The sequence below is a fragment of the Protopterus annectens genome, chromosome 1.part2 (assembly GCF_019279795.1).
Source record: "Protopterus annectens isolate FY-2018-M chromosome 1.part2, PAN1.0, whole genome shotgun sequence".
Taxonomy (NCBI): domain Eukaryota; kingdom Metazoa; phylum Chordata; order Ceratodontiformes; family Protopteridae; genus Protopterus; species Protopterus annectens.
Genome location: NC_056727.1, coordinates 1,257,925,078 through 1,257,949,374, shown reverse-complemented (window position 1 = coordinate 1,257,949,374; position 24,297 = coordinate 1,257,925,078). Strand labels below are relative to the sequence as shown.

The 24,297-nt window shown below is 43.1% G+C and overlaps 1 protein-coding gene across 1 annotated transcript in view; it reads right to left on the bottom strand.

Moving 5' to 3' along the window:
* Nucleotides 1–24,297, bottom strand: part of PPP1R8 (protein phosphatase 1 regulatory subunit 8) — a 781,869-nt gene that overhangs the window by 162,015 nt on the left and 595,557 nt on the right. The window contains exon 5 of the mRNA XM_044060239.1: nucleotides 15,015–15,159. Within this exon, the coding sequence (XP_043916174.1) occupies nucleotides 15,015–15,159 (145 nt within the window). The remainder of the gene's footprint in view (nucleotides 1–15,014; nucleotides 15,160–24,297) is intronic.

The following is a 24,297-nucleotide window of genomic DNA, read 5'->3' as shown; positions in this document are numbered from 1 at the left end:
TCCTTTCTGGGTACCAAGAACAGTCTTGAGTAAAAACCTTGTCCTTTATCCTGTTCTGGTACTGTCTGAATGGCCCTCATTATCCATGAGTGACGTAACCTGTTTCTGTGCCTCTGCTCATTGATTTTTTGGCAGATCTGGCCAACCATTTGCCATTGGCAGAGTGTGGAAATGGAATCTGTATCCCTGTGATACGATGTTTAGTACCCACTTGTCCTGGGTTATTAACTGCCCCTTTTGAGCAAAAAGTGCTAATTTTCCCCCTATGGATGCTGCCAAATGATACGTGCTTGGTGTAAGCAGGGGGAAGTCACTGGGATTGCTTTCTGTAGGTTTGCACTTCATCTCCTCCAGATTTGTAGGTGGATGTGCCCCCATTGCTTCGACCTATACGAGTCTTGCGCCTGGTATCTGGAACCCTTAGGGCATCTGGATTTGCCCCTTTGAGCTCTGACACAGGAAAGAACCAACTTTTTGTAGGCCAGTGTCTACTAAATCTTGGTGGCTGCACTTGTAAGAAGTCTAACAGTTTGCATAGACTTAGCTTTGTCTTCCATTTTCTTTAAAACCTCTTCTGCCTTAATACCAAACAGAGAATCAAGCTGTAAAGGTGCATCTAGCAATTTAGCTTTAACATGATCAGGCAAATTTTATTCCTTTAACCAGGCATGCCTCAATCACAGATCCAGTAACTGCGGCCCTGCAGGAAGCCTCTAAAGAATCAAAACCACATTGCAAAGTATGCTTTTCAACTTGTTCAGCTGCATGCAATAATTAATGCAATTCTTTACATTCTGCACATTCTGAAATCAACATCATTTTCTGTTTCAGCAATCCCATAACATGTTGTTGGTACTTAAGCATATGAAATTGACAGTTTAAGGCCCCGATTGCCAAGGTTGCAGATGTATAAACCTTTTTCCCCCCATCTGTCTAGGATTTTTTTGCTGTTGAGGCCTCAACTCCCTTTGGGCCCTGTGAAATAGTTTCAGGATCAGCAGCAGGGTTTCTAAATAAGAATTTATGTGAGTCAGGGACCTCGTAATATCTGTCAGGCTTACTGGGAGCCGGAGGTAAGGAGTCAAGCTTGACTCCGAAAAACACATCATCCACAATGTCTAAAACATGGGGAATGGCTAAAGGCTTGTGCTGAGTGAGAAGGAAATCCCTGAGCCTCCTCTTTTTTGATTCTGAGAAGTCTTGACACTCCCAGTGAAAATTCTCCCTCAAAGTATGCAAGGTTTCTCCAAATGAATAATCCTCAGGAGGAGATGCAGATGGAATAGACTCCTCAGCATCAGAACCTTCATAGGGAGGTATAGATAATTCCTGATCAGAAGTGGAATCAGAAGAAATAGAAACCTGATCTGAAGATTCATAATCAGTGTCTTGCCTAGGCCTCTTACCTGGAGGGGGGATGGGTACCCCTAATCAAGGTAATAAGGTCTTAAACCATTTTGATCATCTGTTTTTTAGGCATAGAGGCCTGTGCACGTGGCTCATGCGTCAGTTTTTTCTTTGGTTTTGCAGCTGTAGTCTGTTTGATATATAAATGTTGAGGTCTGAATACACCCTCAGAAGCCGGTGCCTGCTCAGCGTCTCTGGACCCATCCGGGGGAGATACATCCGTCGGTCCAATACCTTGAGTATCTTGAGGCATGCCGGACTCCACATGGGTGCCGGTAGAGGCCTGCGACTCGAAGGTAGCGGGTATCAGGGGCTGCGAAAACACCTCACTGAGTACCGGCGAACTGGCATAGGAGAAGCTTTGTCGTCGGTTTTGGATCTCGACTGCCTTTCTCTGTTCTTTTCTTTGCGTTTTTTATGTACTCCGGTAGTCGGATTACTATCAGACGACATTTCTGGGTAGTTAAATCTATTTCCAAAATACTTTGATGCAAAAATATATACCAAATAGTGCGTTGGTTAAATCTAGCACAAAACCGTTGTGATCGGGGCCTAGGCAAGGAATACAGTATAAATGGAAATCCTTATGAGGTATTTGCTTCCCACAAGTAAAACAATTATTAACTTTTTCTGACATCGGTAAAAAGCAAGAAAAAAGTTTCCCAACGGGGTACATAGCTTTAGTGAAGACTTCGGATCTGAAACTCAAACTCGAATATTTCAGTAGTTGGCCGACCGGCACTTGCGAAATGCTTCTGCTTCGGGCACCGCGCGGCAAGAAAGACTAAAGAAAATGGCGTCAGCTGCATGTTTTATACCCCTGATGACCTGACGTCATGGAAGAGGAGACAGCAACCGAAGCAGGACTCAAGACTATGGAATTCAGGCCGACTGAGGGCAACCTGCCAGCAGATTACCCAAATGTAATGACTGCAACAGTGAAGCACCAAGAACATCCATCAATTCTGGGTTGGACATGGCCTTGTATGTCAAGCAGAAATTACCTCTGAGTAAGCGGTATGCAACAGAGTACAGCTGGAGTTTCTTTAGTCAGGCTGCATAGGTCATCTGTTTGAGGCCAGTAATCCTCTTGGTGAGGTACTTTTGTGGTCTTTCCAGCTATTGCAGGCGTCTTGTAAGGTACATCCCAAATGGGGCATTGTATTCTATAATGGGTCTAATAAGTGATGAGTAGAGAGGCACAATAACCTCCTTTGTTCTGGATGAGAACCTTTTTGAGATTAGGTGGGCCACACAGAAGGCTTTTCTAACCACCTTGGCAATATGATTATCAAAGGAGAGATTGCTATCTACTTGGGTCTCCAGACCTTTACTACTTTTTCTGTATTTAGGGGACTACCACCCATGTGACAGTTCGCGGGCACTTTGTTTTTTCCAAAGGGGATGACGATGCACTTTTTGGCATTCAGCTTGAGGCCATAATTTTGACACCAGGTATCCGTCTCAGTGAGACCCTTCTGGAGGGTGTCTATATCAGCCGGAGAATCAATTATGGCCCTTAGTTTGCAGTCATCTGCAAACTTGGTCAGCCAAAGTCCTCCTGTGCTTGCCTGTAACTCAAATATATACCGAACAGGAGGGGTCCTAGGACTGAGCCCTGGGGGAATGCCACTTGTAACCGGTTTAGAGTCGGACCTAGAGTCTGCAACTCTCACCGTGTGGGTTCTGCCCGTGGGCCAATTTGCAACCCATCTCGTGACGTAGGGGTTAATGTTCAGGTTGGTGAGTTTGTCTACAATACCAGAATGGGGAATGGTAACAAAAGCCTTTGCGAGGTCTAGGTAGGCTGTGTGGACCTCCTTACCCTCATCTAATGCCTTACCCTCATCTAATGCCTTAGTAATTGTCTCAAAGAAGTCCACCAGGTTTAGGAGGCATGATCTGCCCTTAAAGCCAAACTGGGTGGGGTCCAAAGTTTGGAGGTTCCCAATGTCTCTGTTAATGAGTTCCATGATAATGTGCTCCATAGCCTTGCAGACCAGGCTAGTCAGGCTTATAGGGCGACAGTTCCCGGGGTCCGTTGTGGCACCACCTTTGTGGAGTGGGATAACTGTTGCTGTACGCCACTCAGTGGGTACGTAGCCTGTAGAGAGGCTGCGTTGGAACAGTGTGTTAAGGTGAGGGCTTAGTTCATTTTGGAGCTCTTGTAAGACACAGCCTGGGAGACCGTCCGGTCACATTGAGGCTGTGTTTTTGGCTTTGGATAGGGCTGTTTTAACCTGTGTCTGTGATTGCTGGGGCCTTACATTCTTCTGGTATGGTTATGGGCCCTTTAGGGAGTGAGAGAGGTGTGAAGTTTGTACTGAACCGGTCTGCCAAAATGTTGGCAACATCAGTCGGTTCAGTGTATTTTGTGCCATTCTGCACCAACTCAGAGCAGATCTGAGAGTTTCCACTTAGCTTCTTGACATAGCTAAAGAACGCTTTGTGGTCATCTTTGGAGTCCTTGGCAATTTTTCTTTCGAAGCTAGCCTTGGATGATTTAATGAGGGATTGTGTTTCTTCTTGATACTGATCAGGGATGTCTTTCCTTCTAGGTATTTTGCTCTGATCTGTACTAGTTTCCTCCTTCTATTGTAGAGCCTGTTTATGGCAGGGGTCCACCAGACTGGTTTCCTTTTCTTGGAGGAGTGAGTCTTGGTTTTACTTGGGATAGCACGATCCATGCATTCCTGCAAATGATCATATAGTGCCTTTGAATAGGTTTCAGCAGCTTGGACAGCACTGTCCATTGGCGTGGGGGCTGTGAACCTTTCCACCTCGGTCTTAAGCAACGTGAAATTTGCTTTTGAAAAGTTTTTCAAGGTGGTTTCCTACTAGAAGTATCCGAACCTGAAAAGGACAAAGCCTCAGGAAAGACATCCCTACCCCTTTTTGAAGGAGGAGGCTGAGAGCCCCTAATAAGAGTCAAAAGGTCATCAGCCATTTTAACCATTTGAGAATGAGGGGAACGAGAGGAAACTGGAGCCTGCTTCTTCACAGGCTTACGACTGGAAGATTTACCTGCAACTCTAAAGGACTCGAGAGGCCTGGCAACCGCTGAAGTTGCAGCTGAAGTTGTCGGTATGAGCTTGCTGTCTGAACGAAGAACTGAGGTCTCTGACACCAGAGTCAGCTTCGTGGCTCTGGATCCAGCTGGAGCGACAACAGGTGGAAGGTCAGAAGGCAAAATGGACGCCAGAGGCCTGGGGACCTCAGAAATTGTCTCAGCCGAGGCCTGCGGTTGAAAATCTGCAAGCTGCAGGGGCTGCAAAGGTGCCTCACTGGCTACCACATGACTGACTACCAACCTAACATCATCTCAGGACTTGACCTTCAGAAGCCTGTCGTGGTCCTTATCCTTACGCTTCTTGAGGATATCTGAAGCCTGAAGACCAGCGGACGCCATACCGACAAACCTAGGCCAAACTCCAAAATGCTTAGCTAAAAGCTTAGCCTGACGACGAATAGCACGCGGACTAAAGGAAGCACAAAGATCACAATTAGGAACGTTGTGGTCAAGGCCTAAACAAATAATACAATAGGAATGAAAATCTCTATGGGGAATCTGCTTTCCACACACAATACAATTATTAACCTTTTCTGACATTCATTAAGGCAAGAAAAGAGGATCCCCAACAGGGTACTTAGCTGTAGTTGACTTCAACTTTGTAGTTGGAAACACAAAAGGTAAACTGCCAAACTGCACTCGTGCAAGAAATGCTTCTGCTTCAGGCTCCGTGGCAAGGAAGACTGAGGAAGTGACGTCAGCTGACTCCTTTTGCATCAGACGCCCTGACGTCCTTTACAACCGACAGCCGACGTCATTTTTACTTACCTTTGGTATTCTGGCCGATCGAGGGCTACCGGGGGCTGGATAACCCACTCGTTAGGACTGTAACAGTGAAACACAATGAACATCAGGATTTTCACACCATGATAGCTTCAAAATCATACTCATTGTGCAGCTGTCATCCACATAATGAACCTAAAGTCAGCCTGACTGGCAGGTTCAAAGGGTGCCAATCAGTTTTTTCTAGCACAATACAAAACAAGTAAGAGGTGAAGAAAATCACAACCCTCAATAACTAGCCAATAACAAATCCAAAAAAGGGCTGCAGGAAAGTCACCAGACTAGACTCAGTAACAAAGACGCTCTTTAATAAACCAGGAAACACACTCCACATAAATGCTAAACAACTTTGCATATGTTTTAGTCATACAAAAGACTTCATCAGGTACTTTCCTGTGTCACAAGCAGTCATTTAAAGTAAACCCAATTAAATATCTGCCAATAAAATAACTGATTAAATTAACCATACTAAGAACTGGTGTAAAAACGGCTAAAAGTTCTACTAATATAAAAGACATTCTAAAATACAAGAACATTGTATAATAAATTTAACAAACAAACCAAACATCATTTTTGTAAAACCTTATTTTAAAATACTCATTAAAAATATTACATCAATCTAAAACTTGTACATGTGTGATTGTTAAAAAAAAATTCCTCAATGCTGCCATCTAATATTAGAAAAAATAATGCATCTAACATCATTTATAAAAAAAATAGTGAGGCCATCAAAAGCATAAATCAGTAGACAGGGTAATAAAATTAAGACTGTAGTAAATTCTTTATGTAATAAAAATGGTAAAAACCCTATAATTTTGATGGCTACACTGATATATCCTTTTGTTATTCTTTTATGTATGATTTAATGCATCCATCATTTATAAAAACCCTATAATTTTGATGGCTACACTGATATATCCTTTTGTTATTCTTTTATGTATGATTTAATGCATCCATCATTTATAAAAAGTACATTCTATTTTTCTAACATTAGATGGCAGCATTAAGGAATTTTTTTTTAATATACATATACAAGTATTTGATGTTATTATATTTTTAATGAGGATTTTAAAACAAGGTTTTACAAAAAAAATGTTTGGTTTGCATGTTACGTTTATTATTATACAGCTTTCCTGTATTTTAGAATTACTTTTATATTAGTAGAACTTTTAGCCATTTTTACACCAGTTCTTAGTATGGTTAATTGAATCAGTTATTTTATTGGTGGACATTTAACTGGGTTTAAATGACTGCTTGTGACACAAGAAAGTATCTGATGAAGTCTTTTGTATGACGAAAATGTATGCAAAACTTGTTTAGCGTTTATGTGGAGTGTGTTTCCTGGTTTATTAAAGAGCGTCTTTGTTACTGAATCTAGTCTGGTGACCTTCCTGCAGCCCTTTTTTGGATTTATTTTCTAGCACAATATTGAAATCACAGGGAGATGGAACCTCCTTATGAGGTTTCAGGTTTTAGAAAATGTGACTACAAAGAGAGAAGAAAGAGGGGGTCCTTGGGCAGATACATCTGAAAACATTTGATTACATACCCAAGCTAGTCTTCAAGACTGTAGCTGAAGCATAAGCCCTGAAACAGAATCAGGACAATCACACACAACTTTGAATGGAGGTTTATAAACTTGAGACAAGGTACGAAAATATGACTCAAGTAAGGTCTACTCTAGGAAGCTGGGAAGAAGAAAATTATCGCACACTATTGCCCATTTCAGCATAAACCTCCGCATGCAGAGTAATAGTTAAGAATTCTAAAGGCTAAAACAGAGGAAGAAAAGAATCACTTACCAAGTCTGTCCATCAGTTTACTCTTTGTCCCCAGGAACTGGGTTAGTGGTGGTAAGGAATGTGTTCACAACAGGAGATGCAGTAGGAAAGACAGCTGCTGGATCTGCTCTAAGATGAGAAGATATATTTATTAGCTTGAGAGACTTTACACAATTTGTCTGCTTTTTGGTACTGATGACTGAGAATTAGGAGTGTTGCAGGCAGCATCAAAAGCAACCTCCATGGTTGGCAGAAAGGATGCACTATGTTGAGCTTCTTGTTCCAATATCTGCCCAGTTCAGGGGGAACATCCAACTGTGCCCAAGCAAATGCATCCTTTAGTCTAGATGGAGTCTCAGAAAAGGAGAAAGCCACCAACTGTACAGATTCACGGTCACTATCTAAAGAGTCAAGAGTCTTGGAATATGGAACCCTCAAGTGACAAAACTGTGACTCCAGTTTCAGAATAATCTGAAAGAGCACCCTCCTCTGCCGGAGTGGAAGAATAAGAAATAGGACAGGGCACTTGACACCCAGTATTGACACACTGCACCAAACTCTTCATTAAGAACATAATTTTTAAACACAAACAGTCTCTCTGTTATCAGTATGATTAACAGTTTCTTTTTTTTATTAGGAACTTCCTTGGAAGGAGACAGAGGAGGAGAAGGCATATCATCCCAAGCAAGACATCTCCTTCCCCACTTACCACAAAAAGACCACTCACTGGGAGTCATTCTGCACCCAAAATGGATGGTTCTCTCATGTCCACATCATACACTGAACAGCTAAAGTTGTCTGACCCCAGTCCCTATGAGCCGGCAAGACTACACTTGAGGGATTTTTTTCCCCTTGATATGCCGTAATAAGAAAGAGCAGGACTGACTTAAGTATCCATGCTGTAACAGAAGCCTGACTGCCCATAACCTATGCTGGAAAGGGTGAATCAGAGCATAAATTGCCACTTTGTGCACAAAAAACAGTACACACCCATTCAAACAGTTCTAATTCCCCAACACAAAAGTTACATGAACAGCACATAACTCCCAGTCAAAAATAAACCTACTTTCTCCAATGAGAAAGTACAGTTGTGTACACTTACCATAAATGTAGATGTTAGAGTGTATTCACTGTTGCAGTCATTACACTTGGGTTATCCTGCTGGCAGGCTACCCTCAGTTGGCCTGAATTCCAAAGTCTAGGTCCAGTGTCGGTTGCTGTCGCCTCTTCCCTGACGTCAGTGCGCCAGGGGTGTAAAAGATGCAGCCGACGCCATTTTCTTCAGTTTTTCTTGCCCCAGATGTCAGTTGCCCCCAAAAGGGTAGGCTAAAAATATGCCAATAAAACATGCATGCACCAAAATATATAATACCTTCATCTACAAGCAAATACACCACATAGGTTGTATAGATTAGAGAAGTGCAGATAAGTTGCAGTAAAGATATGGAGGATGGTGGGTGGGTAATCTGGACTGCAACAGTGAATACACTTGAACATCTACATTTATGATAAGTGTACAAAACTGTACTATGTTCTTCATGTTTCACTGTTGCAGTCATTACACTTGGGTTGAATCCCAAAGCTATGGTTGGGAGGCTGGAGCTAAATAGCATTAGGAGCGGCTATGAGGCCCTGCAGAACTGCAGTGGCAAAGCCTGCCCTGGATTTAGAGTAGAGTAGAGTGGTAAATGATAGTGCTTTGTAAAGGTGTGCACTGAACTCCAGGTAGCAGCCTCTAAAATGTCTTTGGTTGGTACTCCCCTGAGGAAGGCTGCTGAAGTGGCTGCTGCTCTGGTGGAATGTGGCCTAATGCCCTTAGGCACTGGCTTGCCATGTTGTGAATAGCAGAAATGAATGCAGTGGCCTATCCACTTTGAAATAGTTTGCTTTGAGATAGCCTTTCCTTGTGATCCTGCAGCATATACCACTACTAGTTGCTGTCTTTCTGAAAGCTTTGGTTCTGATCAAGTAGAAGCGTAGCTGTCTGTGTATGTCCAAAGAATGCATAATTCTCTCCCCCTTATTCTGTGGGTTTGGATAAAAAGTAGGCAGATGAATAGTTTGGTTAAGGGCCACATTGGACACTACCTTAGGCATAAATGTCGGGTTTGTCCTCAGGGAAACCCTGTCTGGATAAAAAAAATGATAAAAGGTTCCACAGCCATGAGTGCCTGTAGCTCTGAGACTCGTCTTGCAGGGGTTATTGCTAGGAGCAGAGCTGTTTTCCAAGATAAAAACTTTATATCAGCTGTAGCGGCTGGCTCAAAAGGAGGCAGGGTGAGTTTTTCCAAAACATAATTGAGGTCCCATGCAGGTATTGGTGATTTCTTGGAGGCCTTAAGTTTTTGGCTCCTCTGAGGTACTGCCTTAACAAGGGATGAGAAAAGATTGGTGGCTCTGTATTGTAATGAGCCGAAATGGCAGAGGCATGAATTTTAATTGATGAAAAGGATAGGCCTTTGTCCAGCATCTCAGTTAAGTATTGCAAAATCTGAGGAATATTTGGTACAGCTGTGTCAATTCCTTGTACCTGGTTCCAAGCACAGAATCTCTTCCATTTTCCAGCATAAGATTTTCTGGTACTAGGCCTTCTGGCCTCCAAAATGACATCCATTACAGCTTTAGTGAGAGGCGCGTTTTGTATCACTACATTATCCGCCATGCTGCCAGATTTAAGGTCTTTAGTTGGCTGTGCAGGATTGGATTGTTTTGTTGGGATAGTAGATGAGGTATTGGAGGCAAGGTCCAAGCCGGGCACCGAAACAAGTTCCTTAGGACTGGATACCAGTGCTGGCGGGGCCAGTCTGGGGCAATCAGTATCATCTTTGGCTTCTCTTGTCTGACCTTTAGGAGTACCTTGGGGAGGAGAGGCAGTGGAGGAAAGGCATATACTGCTAAGCTTTTCCAGCTAAAAGATAGGGTGTCCACTTTCCATGCTCATCTGTGATAAGTCCTTCTGCAGAATCTTTTTAGTTGGTAGTTGTGAGGAGAGGCAAATAGATGTATATCCGGGCATCCCCATTTCTTTATCATGCTGAAGACTTGTGGATCCAATTTCCACTCGTGGGGATCCATGAGGTTTCTGCTTAGTTCGTCTGCCAGAGTACTTATCTTTCCTGGCAGGAATTGTGCCTGCAGATGTATTTGGTAAAATAATGCTGTGTCCCCACAAAGTCATGGCTAGTCTGCAAAGGGAGTAAGAATGAGTGCCTCCCTGCTTGTTTATATACCACATGACCATGGTGTTGTCTGTCTTTATCAGTAGTTGTCCCGGATGAAGTAGGTCCTTGAAGGCTGTCAGGGCATTCTGAACAGCTAGCATCTCTTTCTGATTGATATGTAGATGCATTTGGTTTGTGGACCATGTGCCTTGAATACATCTTCCTGCCATGTGGGACCCCCAGGCATAATCTGATGCATCCGGTGTTAATGTCTGCCTGGCTGGAGGTAAAGTGAATGGCTGCCCCTTGTTCTGGTGACAAGCCTTCGCCCACCAACGAAACTCCTGTTGCAGGCAGGGAATGAGGGTAATTATTATTTCCAGGCTGTGGCAATGTTGAGTCCAAACACTTTTTAGGTACCACTGAAGTTTCCTCATATGCAGTCTCGCATATGGAATTAGCAGAATGCAGGATGCCATGAAACCCAAAGCCTGCAGAATTTTTCTTGCAGATAACTGGGCCTTTGTTGCCACCAGGTTGAAATAGGTAGTCAGTTGCCTTTGTTTGTCTGGCATGAGAGGAGCCATCTGGGCAGTTGTATTTAAGCTTGCACCCAGGAATATTATCTCTTGAGAGGGTACTAGTTTTGATTTCTGTTAGCTGACTGTGTACCCTAGACCTGTTAGAAATCTCTTTACAAACGCCAGATGCTGTAGTAGAATGTCCTTGTTCTCTGCTTGAATGAGGCAGTCGTCCAAGTAAGGATATATTTGTATTCCTCTGTCTGCAGAATGTAATTACTGGTGCCAGGCACTTTGTGAAGACCCTGGGCGCAGTAGATAAGCCAAAGGGCAGTGCAGAGAATTGGTAGTGCATTGAGCCAGCTTTGAATCTGAGGTATCTTCTGCATGTTTGTCTGATTGGGACATGCAGGTATGCCTCTTTTAGGTCTAAAGTCACAAGCCAAGCCTTCTTGCCCAGCATGGGCAGAAGTTGCTGTAGAGTCAACATTTTGAATTTTGGTATATCCAGAAATGTGTTTAGAATAGACAGGTCAAGTATTGGTCTCCAGGTCTTGTCCTTTCGTGGTACCAAGAACAGTCTTGAATAAAATCCTTGTCCCTGCTCTTGCTCTGGTACTTGTTGAATGGCCCTCATGTCCATGAGGGATGAGATTTGCTTTTGTGCCTCTGTCCATTGATGTTTTGGCAGGTCTGGCCAACCGTTTGTCCTTGGCAGGGTATGGAAGTGAAACTTGTAGCCTTGTGACACTGTCTAGGACCCATTTGTCCTGGGTTATTATGTGTCAGTTTTGAGAAAAAAGTGCTAGTTTTCCCCCTAAAGGTGCTGCCAGAAGATAAGTGCTTGGTGCAAGCAGGGGGAAGCCATTGGGACGGTTTCCTGTATGGCTGTGATTTGTCTTCTCCACTTTTGGAGGTAGAAGCAACCCATTGTTTAGACCTTTACGAACCTTGGGGCTGGGATCTGCCTCTTGGGCGTCTGTATCTGCCCCTTTGTGGTCTGTCTGACACTGGAAAGGACCAATTCTTTGTAGGCCAGTGTCTACTAAATCTTGGAGGCTGAACCTGTAACAAATCCTTAACCGTTTGCATAGATTTAGCTTTGTTTTTAACACCTCTTCTGCTTTAACATTAAACAAAGTATCATGCTGTAATACGGCATCTAATAATTTTGCTTTGACATGATCAGGCAGATTTTGTTCCTTTAACCAAGCATGCCTCCTGATGACAGAACCCGTAACAGCGGCTCTGCAGGAGGCCTCTAAAGAATCAAAACCACACTGCAAAGTATGCTTTCCAACTTGTTCTGCTGCATGCAATAAATCCTGCATTTCTTTGTTTTCTGCACATTCAGAATTTGTCAACATTTTCTGTTTAAGCAGTGACATAATATATTGCTGATATTTGAGCATATGAAACTGACAATTTAAAGCCCTTATAGCCAAGGTAGCGGAAGTGCAAATCTTTTTTCCCCATCTGTCCAATGCCTTAGAATCCCTGTCAGAGGGGGTAGGGTTTTTTGCAGCGGAAGGCCTTGACCCCTTGGGGACCCTGAGAGATAGTTTCTGGGTCAGCAGCAGGGTTTTTGAAAATGAATTTATGAGAGTCAGGAACCCTGTAGTGCCTGTCTGGCTTAACAGGAGCTGGAGGTAAGGAGTCAGGGGTCAGACTGGACTCCGAAAATACATCATCTACAATGTCTAACACAGGCATCATCTACAATGTCTAACACAGGCAGAATAGCTAGGGGCCTGTGTTGTGGTAGTAAATGGAAGTCTCTGAGCCTTTTCTTAGATTCTGAAAAATCTTGGCTCTCCCAGTGGAAATGCTCCCTCATGGTATGCAAGGTTTCCCCAAAAGAGTAATCCTCAGGAGGAGAGGCTGAAGGGATATATTCTTCAGCATCAGAATCCTCATAGAGAGGAAGAGAGTATCCCTGATCAGAAGAGGAATCAGATGAAATGGAAACCTGATCTGAAGATTCATAATCTGTCTCTTGCCTAGGCCTTTTATCAGGTGTGGGATGGGAGCCCCTGATCAAAGTAATTAAGTCTTCGGCCATTTTGAGCATCGGTGTTTTGGGCATGGAGGCCTGTCCATGAGGTTGTTGTACTTGTTTCTTTGTCTTTAAGGGGGCTTTAGTCTTTGCCTTTGAAGCTGAAGTTGTTTTAATGTATAACTGAGTTGGTCTGAAAACACCCTCAGAAGCTGATGCCTGCTCAGTGGCTCCGGACCCATCTGAGGGAATAGTCTCTGAAGGTCCAATACCTTGAGCTTCCAGTGGCCTAGGAGACTCCATGTGGGAATCGGTAGCGGCCTGCGGGTCTAAAATAGCGAGCGTCAGGGGCTGCGAAGGCGCCTCACTGAGAACTGGTGAACCGGCGACTGGCTTAGAAGAAGCCTCGTCGTCGGTTTTGGACCTCGGATGCCTGCCCTTTTCTTTTTCTGTGTGTTTCTTGTGAATTCCGGTAGTCGGATGGCTATCAGACATCGTATAATTAAATCTGCCAAAATAGTGTAATGCAAAATCGTACTGATGCTTAATAGTGCATTGGTTAAATCTAGCACAAAACCGACAACTAGCAACGTCGTGGTCAGGGCCTAGGCAAGGAATACAGTAAGAATGAAATTCCTTATGAGGTATTTGCTTCCCACAAGAAATACAATTATTAACTTTTTCTGACATCGGTCTGGAGCAAGAAAAAAGTTTCCCCAACGGGGCACTTAGCTTTTAATGAAGACTTCGGATCTGAAATTCGAACATGAAAATCTCAGGAGTCGGCCGACTGGCACTTGCGAACTGCTTATGCTTCAGGCACCGCGCGGCAAGAAAGACTGAAGAAAATGGCGTCGGCTGCATCTTTTATACCCCTGGCACACTGACGTCAGGGAAGAGGTGACAGCAACCGACGTCGGACCTAGACTTTGGAATTCAGGCCGACTGACGGTAGACTGCCAGCAGGATAACCCAAGTGTAATGACTGCAACAGTGAAACACGAAGAACATCTGCCCATTAAAAATACAAAAAAGTACATTTGTCATGAAGTGTACATAAGCATTCATACTCCGCAAACTTCCTACCACTAAAATACACTTTCTGACTTATAAAACATACAAACATAGCTTAACATTCCATTAAAGTAAGGCCAAAAACATAGGTAGACAAGTTATACCAAGAAAGCAATTCCAGAGTTACAACAGTGTTAGAGGAACATCTACTGGCATTAAAAAAGTGACATTCTGCAATTCTGATAAAAAATATATACAGAATATATACAAAAATCATAAAAACAAACAAGAAAAGGTTCCTCAAAGAGGGTCTTATCTGTCAGGAGGCCTCTGGCTTACTGCTGTTCTGGAGAAGCTTCAGGAGGTGCATCTGCATGAAGCGGCAAGTACTGAAGAGTTTTAGTCACTTCAGCTATTTGGCTAGCTCCCTCCAAAAAGGGCTTAGCTAATAACCAACTACGGTCAGAGTCTGGATGAAAGCTTTTAGAAGCAGGACAGTTGCTACATTGCTACTTCCTTGGCAGGATACATAGCCCATAGGCTACTTGCAGCAGTGAAAAATAATGAGCACCTGTGGTCCCTACACAGTTCTTTAAAAAAAAAAAAAAAATTTTGTTGACATGGGACACTGAATAAGAATTTCCCTGAAAACAATACCGACCGCAAAGTATCCAAGTTCACGTTCCCTCACTTGGTGATGAAAGAATATTTTTCTACTACTGCATAATATCAAGCAATCAACCTTCTCTGACTGATGGAAACATCAACCTTCTCTGACTGATGGAAACATCAAAATAATCACTATCTACAATATATATACATTCTAATAATTCTATTAACAGTGCAATGCATGCACTCTCTTTGTTCGATTATCGTAACTACACCCTACTGCTCATTAATCCTTCTGGACTTCTGTCAGCCTTTTATCATTAACTCTGAATTTGCCATAATGGAACACATACCTGGTTGTAAACATCACATTTCCTCTCTATCATTTAATTATATTACTGTTCATTTTACATACAACTTAACATGTTTTCATGAGTCTGCTGTAAAATGGTCTGCAATCCACTGAGACTTAAGCTTGTAAATGGAATGCAATATAGACAAGTTTAAGCCTCTTGAAATTCTTCACTAACATTTTGTATTATGAAAACAAGACATACAATCAGGTTTACAAACAGAGGTGACAATTCCTATAATATTTTCACTACTTTTAATTTTCTTCTACAAATGGCCAGCACAAGCCAATTTTATTACTCACAAGACTGCAAAACATACCTGGATTTATGATCTCATCCTCTTCACTAAATGACACCTTGGAATTCCTACGTTTCCTTTTAGGTCTCTGAATATCAAGATTTCCTTCCTCAATTGTTAGAGTAGAAATTCTCTTGTTGTGAGCTGTGTTAAATTCTGTTAAATTCTGGAAAAAAATCACAAGCAATGTTTCAAGCTACAACTGTCAGTTAACTGCATGCTATGACTTTAAAGGACAGACATAAAAAGATGCATGCAATTTCCTGCTACAGCAGATCTCAAAGGGCTTCTTAAATGACTGAGGTAATCCACTAAACACGGAAGATGTAATTAGGGATCTGGGGACCCAAGTAGATAGTAACCTCTCCTTTGATAATCATATTGCCAAAGTGGTTAGAAAAACCTTCTATATAGCCCACCTAATCACAAAAGGGTTCACACATCTAGATCAAGAGAGGTCATTGTGCGCCTCTATTCATTGCTCATCAGACCCATAATTGAGTACAATGCCCCACGTGGGATGTACCTTACGTGACACCTGCAAGAGCTGGAGAGACCTCAAAAATCGTTCACCAAGAGGATTGTGGGCCTCAGATGCCCTATGCAGCTCAACTAAAGAAACTCCAGCTATACTCAGTTGCTTACTGCCTACTCAGAGGCGATCTCTGCCTGACGTACAAGGCCATGTCTAACCCGGAATTAATGGACATATTTCACCTCAAGAAAACCAAACCCATTAGAGCTACACGCTTCAGGGATTTAAATCTCAGCACAACAATAAATAGAACATGCTGGAGGGATAGATTCATATCCCAGAGGCTTCCCTCGCTCTGGAATAGAATCCCAGTCCATGTTATGCAAAGCCCTTCACTAACCCTCTTCAAAAGAAATCTTGATGAGTGGATGGGAAATTGTAAATTTATCCCAGGGATCAATTCTATGGCCCTGCTGGACAGAGGCTCAGGAATCTAATCTAAAAGGGAGGCGAAAGCCAACACATTCTGGCTAGGCTTATAAATGCCCTAGGGCAGACAGCCTAGTACCTACCTATGATCCAAGAAGCTGGTAATTTTATCAGGAAAATGCTGAGAAGGAAAAAAACAACATTACATGGGCAGTATGCCTAACTATTTGAAAAGGAAGCAGCAAAGTTGGTCAGACTGTGGAGAATGAACAATTTACATGTAACATGGTTTAGTGTGCAATGAATTACATCATGTTATTTTAGAGAAATTCAAGCACCCTCAGCCTCGAACATGATTTAACAGTGTCATGCTACTGCAAAATCTTAGTTTTTTGAATACATAAACAATATGGCTCCGCTGAGACAAACTGGTGGTGTGTAGCAGCAGTATGCATTTAAATGCTCTGCACCTCTTCACAAATTGTGACCTGCTGCTAGTATGCAGAGCATGTCCATCAGTGCTGCAAATTCTGACTGGTAGCATATGCCAGCACTGGACAATCTATCTTTTTTAGTTGCTTACTTTCTTGGTAGACCACAGCTTTGTTTTACACTATGTAAGCAAGTTTTGATTTTTTTTTTCTGCAGTCTGCAACCTTGCTATTTCACGGGATGCTTCAGAAGAATTCAATCTTTTCCTGAATCCAACAACTGAATGGGGACTATATGTACAATGTCTGTATCCAACAACTGAATGGGGACTATATGTACAATTTCTGTAATGCAGAACTAGGTTATATTACCAAAAAGGTTTGAGATTCTAGATCATTATGAAATCAAAATACTTTCTGAACACTTTTACTAGTTACACTTCTTTACTAACATTTTTGTTTTAGGAAATACTAACATGTTTACTGCAGGAAGGTTATATTTTCAATTTGCCTGAAAACATATAAAGCACCATAAACAAATTAAAGACAAGTGTAGCTGATGTGAAGCTGAAATCAAACTATCCAGTTATAGAAGTTCAATGTAATACATTTAAAAAAAAACAGCTACAAAAATTACAGGTGCTGAAGTAGTAGAGCCAGAAAGTTGAGAGAAAACATTAAATCAAGGTATTTAGTCTGATTAACAAAATAAGCAGCTAAGTGAAGAAGTACAGTTGTGTACACTTACCATAAATGTAGATGTTTGAGTGTATTCACTGTTGCAGTCATCACATTAGGGTTATCCCTGCCAGGGTGTAGCCCTCGGCCGGCCTGAATACCAGAGACTTAGTATTTCTGTGTCAGTTACTGTCGCTTGAGGACTGACGTTGGGTCAGTGGTATAAAGTAAGGCAGCCGACGCCATTACATCAGTTTTTCTTGCCCTAACCTGTCAGGAGCCCCCAAAGTAGGAGGGCAGGTTGGGGTGGAAGAACCCCACCAGTGGAAAATAAATACCAATATGTCCCTTTGTAAGGAAAGGAGAACAAGGATAAATGGTAACAAAAGGAGAAAGAGAAAAAAGGGGGCTGGAGGGAGGGAAACCAGGACTGGGAAAATTAGCAGAAATAGCAGAGGCATGAATTTTTATAGAGGAGAAAGACAGTCCACTGTGTAGTAGGTCAGCTAAGTAAACCAGGATGAGAGGGATGAAGGGCTGTGCCATACTGGCCCCTTAGCCAGGATCCAAGTGCAGAACTTTTTACATTTATCTACATAAACTTTTTACATTTATCTACATAAGATTTTCTGGTGCTAGGGCATCTGGCCTCACGGATAACATCCAGAACCTGTTTACTGAGGATGGCAGATTGGTTCGGGGTTAGGGAATAAGCCAAGCTGCCAAACTGAGTGTCTGCAATTGGGGATGCATGAATCCCCCTTCCCTCTGGGTTAGGAGGTTTGGAATCTGAGGAAGATGCCATGGAGGCAGTGGGGACAGGCTGCACAGCAAGGGGTACCAGCACTGTCGGAGCCAGTCTGGAGCTATAAGAATGGTCCTTGGTTTTTCCTCCCTTATTTTGAGATGTACCCTGAGGATGAGAGGTAGGGGAGGAAAGGCGTAGACCGAGAGGTTGACCCAGGGAAAGGACAGGGCATCCACTTTCCAAGCCATGCAGTGATGCTCCCTGGTGCAGAATTTGCTGAGCTGATGTTTGGTGTGGGAGGCAAAGCGGGGTTCCCCATTTTTGAGTTATTAGGGTGAAGGTATTTCTGTTGGGATGTCACTCATGTGGGTCCAGAAGGTTTCTGCTTAATTGGTCTGCAAGGGAGTTGAGAGAGCCTGGTAGGTATTGTGCTAACAGGTGTAGTTGCATGGAAGAGGCTGTGAGCCAAAGGGTCATGGCCAGCCTGCATAGAGGGTAGGAGTGAGTCCCTCCTTGCTTGTTGATGTACCATATCACAGTGGTGTTGTCTGTTTTAATCAGGAGAACGCCTGGAGAGAGAAGGGGTTTGAAAGCTATCAAGGCGTGCTGCACAGCCATCATCTCTTTTTAAATGATGTGCAGGGGGGATTTGCTGTGGGCTCCATTGGCTCTGTATGCACCTGCCAGCCAGGTGTGCAACCCAAGCGTAGTCGGATGCGTCTGTGGTGAGGGAATGGGTGGCGGGGTGTGGGGAGTAGGACAGTCCCTTGTTGTGGGAGCATGCTGTTGCCCACCAAAGAAATTCCTGAGGCAAGGAATTACAGGTAGAAGAGTTTCCAGGTCTTGAGAGTGTTGACACCAAAGGCTCTTTAGGTACCATCGAAGTTTCCTCATATGCAGTCTGGCATATGGAACGTGGAGTATGCAAGATGCCATGAACCCCAGAGCTTGCAGGATTTTCCATGCAGAAAGCTGGGGCCTGGTGGCCAGTTGAAAGAAGTAGGCGGACAGGAAAATTTGTTTCTCTGGTGTAAAGTATGCCATCTGGGATGCTGTGTCCAGACTTGATCCCAGGAAGATTATCCTTTGGGTGGGCACCTGCTTTGATTTCTTTTCATTGATTGTGCACCCTAGGGAGGTTAGTAGGCTCTCTACAAAGGCCAGGTGCTTGATCAGCTTTTCTTGGCTAACTGCCTGAATAAGGCAGTCGTCTAAGTAGGGGTAAATTAAATATTTCTTAGTTTAAAGGCAATGGCCAGAGCCAGGCATTTTGTGAAAACTCTGGGAGCAGTAGAAAAGCCAAAGGGAAGCGCAGAGAACTGAAAGTGTTGAGATCCTGTACAGAAGCGGAGATATTTTCTGCATGATTCCCTGATAGGAATGTGGAGGTAGGCCTCTTAGATCCAGAGTGGCTAGCCAAGTGTCCATGGAGAGCACGGGTAGCAGCTGCAGAAGGGTGAGCATTTTGAATTCTGGTCGAGGATGGGGAGCCAGGTGTCCTCTTTTCCAGGCACCAGAAAAAGTCTGGAGTAGAATCCTTGGCCTATCTGTTCTGCAGGAACGTGCTCTACTGCCCTCAAAGACAGCAGGGAATGGATTTGCTTTTGAGCCTCTGCCCACTGATTTGGTGGTAGATCTGGGAATCCTTATGGGGTCAGAAGGGTGTGGAAGGAGAATTTGCATCCCTGAGGCACAATGTTCAGAACCCATTGTTCCTTGGTAATGGTGGCCCAGGTGCTTGAGTGAAAGCAGAGTTTTCCTCCTGGGATAAGTGAAGGTGGGCAGAGGGGAGGTTGGGAGGAAATGAGTCATTGTGAGTTCTTACCATAAGGGGGTGGCTTAGAAATCCCTGGTTTTGAAGTGGAGGTATTCCATTGCTTAGATCTCTGCATTCCCTGGGGCTGCTGTTTTGGGGGTCTGTTTCCATGGTGCCTACGCTGGGCCCATTTACTCGGAGTAGGAAAGGACCAGTGCTTGGGGGGAAAATGCCTGCTGAACTTAGGGGGTTGGACTTGTAAGAAATCTTTAACTGTTTGTATACATTTTGCTTTTTCTTTCATCTTTAAGACCTCTTCTGCCTTAGTACCAAATAAGTTATCTTTGTGCAAGGGGGAATGCAACAATTTAGATTTGACATGGTCTGGCCGGGGTTGTTCCTTAAGCCATGCAAGTCTTCTAATGACAGATCCAGTGACTGCTGCCCTGCAGGAAGCTTCTAGGGTGTCAAAAAGTACAGTTGTGTACACTTACCATAAATGTAGATGTTAGAGTGTATTCACTGTTGCAGTCATTACATTTGGGTAATCTGCTGGCAGGTTGCCCTCTAGTCGGTGTGAATTCCAAAGTCTCGGGTCCTGCATCGGTTGCGGTCTCCTCTTCCATGACGTCAGATCGTCAGGAGTATAAAACAAGCAGCCGACACCATTTTCTTTAGTTTTTCTTGCCCCAGATGTCAGGTGCCCCCAAAAAGGTAGCAAATATATATATATATATATATATATATATATATATATATATATATATATATAAATATATATAAATATAAATATATATAAATATATATATATATAAATATATATATAGATAAATATATATATATATAAATATATATAAATATATATAATATATATATATATATATATATATATAAATATATATAAATATATATATATATATATATATATATATATATATATATATATAAACTATATAATACATGCATCAGTACAAACTTTACCTTCATCTACAAGCAAATACACCACGTAGGTTGTAGAAAATAGAGAAGGAAAGATAAACTCCAGAATGAAAGGGGGGTGGCGGGCGGGTAACCTGGACTGCAACAGTGAATACACTTGAACATCTACATTTATGGTAAGTGTACACAATTGTACTATGTTCTTTGTGTTTCACTGTTGCAGTCATTACATTTGGGTAGAATCCCAAAGCTATGGATGGGAGGCTGGAGCTACACAGCATTAGGTGCGGCTATAAGGCCCTGCAGAACTGCAGAGGCAAAGCCTGCCCTGGACTTAGAGTAGAGAGGCAAATGATAATGCTTTGTATAGGTGTGAACAGAACTCCAAGTAACAGCATCTAGAATGTCTTTGGTTGGTACTGCTCTGACAAAGGCTGCTGAAGTAGCTGCAGCTCTGGTGGAATGAGACCTAATGCCCTTGGGCACAGGTTTGCCATGGTGTAAGTAGCAGAAACGAATGAAGTGGCTTATCCACTTTGAAATAGTCTGCTTTGAAATAGCCTTTCCTTCTGATCCTGCAGCATGTCACTAGCAATTGCTCAGTTTTTCATAGAGCTTTAGTCCTGCTCAAGTAGAATCTTAGCTGTCTGTGTACGTCCAAGGAATGCAGAATTCTCTCCCCCTTGATCTGCGGATTTGGATAAAAAGTTGGCAGATGAATAGTTTGGTTAAGAGCCACACTGGAAACCACCTTAGGCATAAATGAAGGATTGGTCCTCAGAAACACCCTGTCTAGGTAAAATATGATAAAAGGCTCCACAGCCATGAGGGCCTGTAGCTCTGAGACTCTTCTTGCTGAGGTAATTGCTAGTAGCAGGGCTGTTTTCCATGATAAGAACTTTATATCAGCAGTAGCAGCCAGTTCAAATGGAGGCAGGGTGAGCTTTTCCAACACATAATTGAGGTCCCATGCAGGTATTGGTGATGATCTAGGAGGCCTTAAATTTTTGGCTCCTCTAAGACACTGCTTGAGTAAAGGATGAGAAAAGATTGTTGGCTCTGTATTGTAATGAGACGAAATGGCAGAGGCACGGATTTTAATTGATGAGAAAGATAGGCCTTTGTCAAGCATCTCAGTCAAGTATTGCAATATTTGAGGAATATTTGGTTCTGCTATATCAGTTCCTTGTGCTTGATTCCAAGCACAGAATCTCTTCCATTTATCAGCATAACATTTTCTTGCACTAGGCCTTCTGGCTTCCAAAATGACATCCATCACAGCTTTAATGAGAGGTGTTGTTTGTATAACTACATGATCAGCCATGCTGCCAGGTTCAGTGTGTGGAGTTGATTGTGCAGGATCTGATTGTTTTGCTGGGACAGTAGTTGAGGTCTTTGAGGTAAGGTCCAAGCTGGGTACTGAGACAAGTTCCTTAGGACTGGGTACCAGTATTGGCGGGGCCAGTCCGGGGCAATTAGCATCTTTAGTTTCTCATCTGACTTTTAGTAGGACCCTGGGAAGAAGAGGCAGAGGAGGAAAGGCGTAAACTGATAGGTTTTTCCAACTGAAGGATAGGGGGTCCACTTTCCATGCTTGTCTGTGAAAAGTCCTTGTGCAGAATATTTTTAATTGATAACTTTGAGGATAGGCAAATAGATCTGTGCCCGGGCTCCCCCATTTCTTTGTTATCATGCTGAAGACTTGTGGATCTAGTTTCCACTCGTGAGGGTCCATAAGGTTTCTGCTTAAATCGTCTGTCAAAGCATTTTGCTTTCTTGGCAGGAATTGAGCTTGAAGATATATTTGGAAAGTCAAAGCTGTGTCCGACAGTGCCATGGCTAGTCTGCAAAGGGGGAATGAGTGCGTGCCCCCTGCTTGTTTATATACCACACAACCATGGTGTTTGTCTGTCTTTATCAGTAGTTGTCCTGGATGAAGTAAGTCCTTGAAGGCTGTTAGGGCATTTTGAACAGCTAGCATCTCTTTTTGGTTGATATGTAGATGCACTTGTTTTGGGGTCCATACGCCCTGAATTCCCGCCATGTGGGCCCCCCATGCATAATCTGATGCGTCTGTTGTTAAGGTTTGGCTGGCAGGGGGTAGAGTGAAGGCCCGTCCCATATTTTGGTGACATGCCTTTGCCCACCATAGAAACTCCTGCTGTAGGCAGGGAATGAGAGGAATCATTGTTTCCAGACTGTGACAATGTTGACTCCATAAACTTTTTAGGCAACATTGAAGTTTCCTCATATGCAGTCTTGCATATGGAATCAGTAGGATGCAGGATGCCATGAAGCCCAAAGCCTGCAGAGTTTGTCTTGCAGATAACTGGGTCTTTGTTGCCATCAGTTTGAAGTAAGTAGTCAGTTGCCTTTGTCTGGCGTGAGGTAAGCCATCTGGGCAGTTGTATTCAAGCTTGCACCCAGGAATGTTATCTTCTGAGAGGGTACCAGTTGTGATTTATTTTCGTTTATTGTGTACCCTAGGCATGTTAGAAGCCTTTTCACAAAAGCCAGGTGTTGAAGAAGAATGCCCTTTTTCTCTGCTTGAATGAGACAATCCAAGTAAGGATACATTTGTATACTTCTTTATCTGCAAAAAGCAATTACTGGTGCCAGGCACTTGGTAAAGACCCTGGGTGCAGTAGATAAGCCAAAGTGCAGTGCAGAGAATTGGTAATGCATTAAGCCAGCCTTGAATCTGAGGTATCTTCTGCACGACTCCCTTATTGGGACATGCAGGTATGCCTCTTTTATGTCTAATGTCACCAGCCAAGCAATCTTGCCCAGCAGGGGCAGCAGCTGCTGCAAAGTCAGCATTTTGAATTTTGGAATGTCCAGGTATGTGTTCAAAGCTGATAAATCCAGTATCGTCAGCCAGGCCTTGTCCTTTCTGGGTACCAAGAACAGTCTTGAGTAAAACCTTGTCCTTCTTCCTGTTCTGGTACTGGCTGAATGGCCCCCATATCCATGAGGGACGTAACCAGTTTCTGTGCCTCTGCCCATTGATTTTTTGGCAGATCCGGCCAATCGTTTGCCATTGGCAGAGTATGGAAATGGAATCTGTATCCCTGTGATACTATGTTTAGTACTCACTTGTCCTGGGTTATTAACTGCCAATTTTGAGCAAAAAGTACTAATTTTTCCCCCTAAGAGTGCTGCCAAAAGATAAGTGCTTGGTGAAGCCAGAGGGAAGTCACTGGGACTGTGTTCTGTAGGTATGCGCTTTATCTCCTCCAGATTTGGAGGTAGAAGCACCCCGTTGCTTTGACCTGTAAGAATCTTGTGACTGGTATCTGGAACCCTTTGGGCGTCTGGATTTGCCCCTTTGAGCTCTGTCTGACACAGGAAAGGACCAATTTTTTGTAGGCCAGTGTCTACTGAATCTTGGTGGCTGCACTTGTAAGAAGTCTTTTACAGTTTGCATAGACTTAGCTTTGTCTTCTATTTTCTTTAAAACCTCTTCTGCCTTACTACCCAAACAAAGTACAAGGCTGTAAAGGTGCAGCCAGTAATTTAGCTTTAACATGATCAGGCAAATTTTGCTCTTTTAGCCAGGCATGCCTCCTAATCACAGATTCAGTAACTGCGGCCCTGCAGGAGGCCTCTAAGGAATGAAAACCACATTGCAAAGTATGCTTTCCAACTTGTTCAGCTACATGCAATAATTCCTGCCATTCTTTATTTTCTGCACATTCAGAAATCAACATCATTTTCTGTTTTAGCAATCCCATAACATTCTGTTGATACTTGAGCATATGAAACTGGCAGTTTAAAGTCCTAATAGCCAAGGTTGCAGATGTATAAACCTTCTTTCCCCATCTATCAAGTGCCCTTGAATCTCTGTA